Source organism: Symphalangus syndactylus, chromosome 3 (genome assembly GCF_028878055.3).
Source record: "Symphalangus syndactylus isolate Jambi chromosome 3, NHGRI_mSymSyn1-v2.1_pri, whole genome shotgun sequence".
Lineage (NCBI taxonomy): Eukaryota > Metazoa > Chordata > Mammalia > Primates > Hylobatidae > Symphalangus > Symphalangus syndactylus.
The window spans coordinates 67392059-67397500 of NC_072425.2; the positions used below are offsets into that span (position 1 = coordinate 67392059).

Consider the following 5442-nt stretch of genomic DNA (forward strand, 5'->3'; position numbering starts at 1 on the left):
AATCGACTTCCAATTTACCAGCGAATGAGGCTTTCCTAACCTCCTTCGTTCCCTCCCCCCCATAACTTACCGATTTATATTAATTACAATAGAAACTCTTACCTGAAAATTGGCTTTCATTAGTCTGATTGTACAACATAGTATAAACACAGACACCAGGAGGGTTATATTTATTCAGACCACTGGAGAATCCACTTTTCGGGGTTGTTCGTCTATTTAAATACCTTCCGTTCCAGCAAAGGCTGAGACTTGCCAGCTCTGCCCGGCCTGGCCAGGGCGCCCTCTCCCCGTCGGGTGGTTTGCGCGGTTCCGGGCCGGGCGTCTCTCACCGCGCTGGTCTCCCCCCGCCCGCCGGGTCCCCTAGGAGTGCACTAGCACCGAGTGCAAGGAGCTGCCCTTGCTCTCGGCCGCGGTAGGGGCTGTGGGCTCCAGCAGAGAGGCAACGGGCGAGGCCGCGGCCGCGGAGCACACGGTGGATGGCGCCGGAGGCTGCTGCGAAGCCGCAGGGACAGTGAGCCCCGGCTGCAGCGCGGACACGGGCGGCAGCGCAGGCGTGGGCTTGATGGGCACCGGCACGGCAGGCAGGCTCTGGCTTGCCGAGTGGCACAGGGCCTTGACCGGGACCCCAAAGGCCCCATACTCCGGGCCTACAGGGACTCCGGCTGCGGCTGCGGCGGCCGCGGCGGCGGCCACCGAATCCATGACGCCAACGTGCGGCCACACGGAGCTGACGACGTTGCCAAGCTGGCTGGGCACGGGGTAGCCCAAGTGGTGCATGACGGACGCCAAGGGCAGCCCTCCAGCCTGCAGCACGCCCTTGTAGTCCCGGCCAATAATGTTCTCAATGGCAAAGGGGTGCTTGAAGCCTGATGTGGACGCCGCGGCCGCGGCGGCAGCGGCGGCGGCCGAGCCCAGCCCGTAGGGTGGGAACTGAGACAGGCGTCCCACGCTGCCCACTGCGGCTGCCGCGGCCGCCGCCGCCGCCGCCGCCACGGCCGCCGCCTCCTGCATCTTGCCGGGGTGAGACGGCTGCTGAGGCTGCGACTGCTGGGGCGGTTGCTGCAGGGGCTGTGACGGGAGGTGCGGAGGCGGCTGCGGAGCAGTAGGCGGTTGCTGGTGGAAATAGTGTACCATGTGCGGCGGCGGCGGGGGCGGCGGAGGCGGCGGCTGGGGTGGGTGGTGGTGATGGTGGTGGTGTGCGGCAGCGTGGTGATGATGGTGGTGGTGGGAGTGGTGGTGGTGATGGGGGTGAAGGTGCCCAACCAGACCGGCGCCCGGCGCGCCCTTGGTGCTTCCGGCGTGCAGGTGAGTATGGTCGGCGCGCAGCACCTTGAAGCGCTTGCGACGCCGCAGGAAGCTGCCGTTCTCGAACATGTCCCCGCAGTCGGGGTGCAGCGCCCAGAAGCTACCCTTGCCAGGCTGGTCGGGCCTCCGCGGAATCTTGATGAAGCAGTCGTTGAAGGAGAGGTTGTGGCGTAGGCTGTTCTGCCAGCGCTGTGTGTGCTCGCGGTAGTAGGGGAAGCGCTCCATGATGAACTTGTAGATGTCGCTCAGCGGCAGCATTTTCTCGGCCGAGTGCTGGATTGCCATGGCGGTCAGCGAGATGTAAGAGTAGGGCGGTTTTTGGTCGCTGTACGAGCTCTTCCCCGGCCGCGGCATCGCCCCCGGCTCCTCCACCGCCCTCCCGCCCGCACTGGACCACAGAATCTCTCCGCACTCTGTTCCTGGGGCCTGGCTGCCCCCACTAATTCCCACTCGGCCCCTCCAGTCCCGCCACTTTGCCCTCTGGCCCTCCAGGCCCTCTCTGCTTCTCCCTCCGGCCTTCTCCGAATTGCTTGGTGTCTCCGACCTCGGCCTTTTGGGCCTACTCAGCTCTCGGAAGCTGGCAACTTCTGGCCGCGACGGTTGCCGACTGGCGCGCACAGTAGCGGGCGGGGTGCGCCAGGTTTACCGCCGCCTTCTCTGCGTCTTCCTCCGGGTGGCCAAAGACTGAGTGCTGGAGCTGGCTGCAGAGGAGAGTGGCAAGGGGCCGTGTTTACTCCCGGCCTCTTTGCTTTTTCCAGGTCCGAGGGAAACCCAGACCAAGCTGGCTGGGAGGAAGGTCTGGGCAGTAGAGACTCTGGCCCTTTAAATCTGAGTTTGCGCCTGCTGTCCTGGAGGCCAGTGACGGCAGGACTTCCAGTGCCCTGGACGCAGCCCCCTGGCCAGGCACTTAGCCAGACCGCGCTGGAGTTCTCCTTTTCCTGGAGTGAAAATCAGAGTAAGGAGAGAGAAGATTGGCTTCTAGCGCGCGTCTCTTTTCTCCAAGGCTCTCAGCGTCGCCGGGGTTAGAAGAGACGCGGAGCCCTAGGCGGTCGCTGAGGAGAAAAAAGTTTGGTGGTTTCTGAAGCGGCAGCGCCCGCAGGTTCTGCTGAGGAGTGTGGAGCGCAGGACTCTGGGAGCGAGCGGCGGGCTGGAGAGAGCGTCTGCGAATGCTGGGTGAGTGCTGGCCGGGGAGGCTCAGCCGTCCGCGCCGCAGCTGCCGCCTTTCTCCCGGGCTTGTCTTGAGGAGGAGAGGCAGCGGCAGTGGCAGCGACGCGCTCTCCTGGCTGCGTTTTGTAATGGTCCCCGAGACGCCGAGACCCCCGCAGCTAGCGCTTCGAGACTATCACATGACCGAGGCTGAGGGACTCAGCCGCCGCCGCCGCCGCGTCTGTAGCTGAAGAAGGGGCAAGAAGGCGCCGTGCCTCGCCCCCGCCCCCTTTTCCACCTCGTTTCGGGCGCTCTCCACCCATCGCGTTCACCACTCGCTCGGCAGCCCCCAGCCACCTCCCGGTGCGGCGGGTGGCGCAGGCTGTTCGCCGGGAGGGGGCACAGCTCCGGGTGCAGTTCCCGCAGCTGCGCCCCACTCGGGCCACCACTCACTGTGGAGGGGGACAGGACACTGCCTTCTTGCTTCTCTTCTCTCTGGCATCTCCCTCTTCCGCCCCTTCCTTTTACCCTTCCCTGTTTTCATCTACTCCCTCTGAGCCTCTCTCTCCTTACAAACCCTTTTTCCTGGGCTAGCCACTCCAGGTCAAGTTCAGAGTATCATGTCCTCAAGGCCTCTTCTCTGCAAGAAACCCCAATGATCAGAGGGCTGGAGGGGAAAACTCATGGGGAGGAAAGCATGGGGTGTTTTCACCAAATGCCAAATTCATCTCAGTTTTATTGCGCGCCAACTGCATGTGAGGCACCAGGTGCAGGGAGACAGGAGACAGTATCTGAGCTCCACCGTCGCGGTATAGATGGTGAGACGAACAGTAACCAAGAAATTAATAGGCACTAAACGGCTTGGCGAATGGAGGCTCCACCACACTTTCCTGGAGCGAGTGAGTTGGATAAGATGAGGTTTCTCTGGGATGGCGATGTCTGAGCTGGCGCCAGAAGTAAGAGTTGGGGGTTCAAGGGTCCCATCACTTGTGTGTGCTAGAAGGAAGTCTTTGCTATTCTTAGCACGGAGGTGTGGGGCCAGGGCGAAGAGGAGGTGGAATGGAAATAATTAAATAGGAAGCAAAAATTATCAGTCCACAGGATCCTGGTGTGATCTGCGAGGGAGAGGTGGATGAACCCACGCGTGAGGTCCTTCTGCTTGGAGGTTCCTGCTCTGCACTCATCCAAACACCCAGCAGGAAACCCCAGTTTACTGCAGGGAGAACCTGAAGTTGTATACTCGTTTTGGCTACCTTTGCCCTTCGGCTGGGAGGAAAAGCAGAGTTTAGAAACAAGTATACTCTCCGTCTCTGGGGCTGTTTCATTATTTGTAAAATAGGGTAGCTGAAGTTGGAAATTCACGGGTCCTTTCCCGTTAGGCGATTTGAGGAGAAAGGAGCATTTGGACACTATGGCTCACTCGGTTTTCCCACGCCTAAACTCGAAGAAAGCCATCGGCCCAGCTGCTTGGGGGGCTGCCCCCTAACTAGCAACCTTGGTGACACCAGATCGGGTGTTTTCAGCTTCTGGCTTTTGGTGAGCTGCACGGTGGGAGCACGTCTGTCCGTGGGGTGGCTTAGCCAGGTCGCAGGAGTGCCGTGAGCGAGTCAGGCCCGTAATTTCCATCTTTAGTCAGGAGCTAGATTTCTGGCTAGCTCTATGTGGCCAGTTTGTTAGGCCAAGAGACGTCTGAGAATAGATGTTAACGACTGAAGCTTGCAAGAAGGCCCGGGGAAAAGAGCAGCTTCTTGGTCCTAAGCCTTTTCAAAGGAAGATGTTTCCTCTTTCACTGTGTGCCGGAAGCGTTCCTCCTGCCATAGGAGTTTCTGCGGGATTTTTGTCCGCTGAGACACTTTAGAGAGCCGAGCAGCGGACAGCCTCTTGGCCTCAGGAAGCCACAGAATTCCAAGGACGCTCACAGTTTGACAAGAGCCTGCTGGAGCGAGGTGGCTCCTTTTCCTTGGAACAAGACCGTGAGACAACAGCCCTGTCCCAGCCCAGGAAGCTGGGGTCTCCTGCACCGCTGTCAGGCCGCTGCTGAGGAGCTCTGCGTGCCGCGCGCGTAAGGGCTCTTCGGACTTCGACCCCACACGCAGCTCGAGCAAAGGGATCTTTTGTTGGTACCTCGGATAGCATCTCTTCCGCGGGTTGCTGGAACAGCAGTCTCCTTTTGGGGAGCAGGTCTGGGACAGTGCCCGTTGGGCACTTGCAGCTCCTGGGAACAGATCGAGGGGAGGGGCCGGCCCTTCAGGGACTCCCGGGACAAATCTTGGGCGCATAACACGAACCCTGAGCACAAAAAATGAGCCAGGCGCTCACTAGGTGAGCTCGCTACATCCCGCAGACCCGCCGCCACAACCTCGGGTTCAGCACCAGGGGACGCCAGGGGCTTGGCCAGTGTCTTCGGCCTCGGCGAGCCAGGTTCCACGCAACCTGGGACAAAACAGCCGCGGAGGCTGAGCGAAGCACCCAGAGCCTCACGCTTCCGCATTCAGGTTGTGCTTGGCGAGGGTAGAAAGTGCTTCCCACCACCTAGGCCACAGCCGGACGCGGCGGCCCAGGCCGCAATTGCGGCCTAGAGCGCAGACAGGGAGCTCGGGTCGCGTGTCTGTTTTGGAGAGTGGCGGGCTGCGGCCGCCGCGGAGGATCCTGGGGGATTCCAAGCGCGGCACGGGGCCGGGCTGCAGAGCTGGGGCCGCGGTGGGGGGGCGCGCTCTCCTCTTCCCCTACTTCCCCGGAGGTTAATTCCGACAAGTTTTGCAGGCGCTCAGTGGCACCGGCGGGGGCCGGAACGCGCGCGCTCCAGCTGCCTGCAGACCCCCGCTCAAGAAAAACAGATCGTGTAACCACCCTGGCACCAACCAGTCGGTTTCAAGTTTCCGCGAGTAATTTTTTTTTGTTTTTAAACAACTACTGCACTATCCAAATATTGGCTGGCGCTCAGGACGCTGGCAGGCAAATAATTGCCCCTGGCTTAGTGTAATTATCTCA

At 61.0% G+C, this 5442-nt stretch overlaps 1 protein-coding gene across 1 annotated transcript; it reads right to left on the reverse strand.

Annotated features, from left to right (window-relative positions):
• Positions 1-360: 360 nt before the first annotated feature.
• On the reverse strand, positions 361-1659 carry FOXB2 (forkhead box B2). Its single transcript, XM_055269956.1, has one exon. It carries the CDS (start codon positions 1657-1659, stop codon positions 361-363), a length of 1299 nt encoding a protein of 432 aa, XP_055125931.1.
• Positions 1660-5442: the final 3783 nt, after the last annotated feature.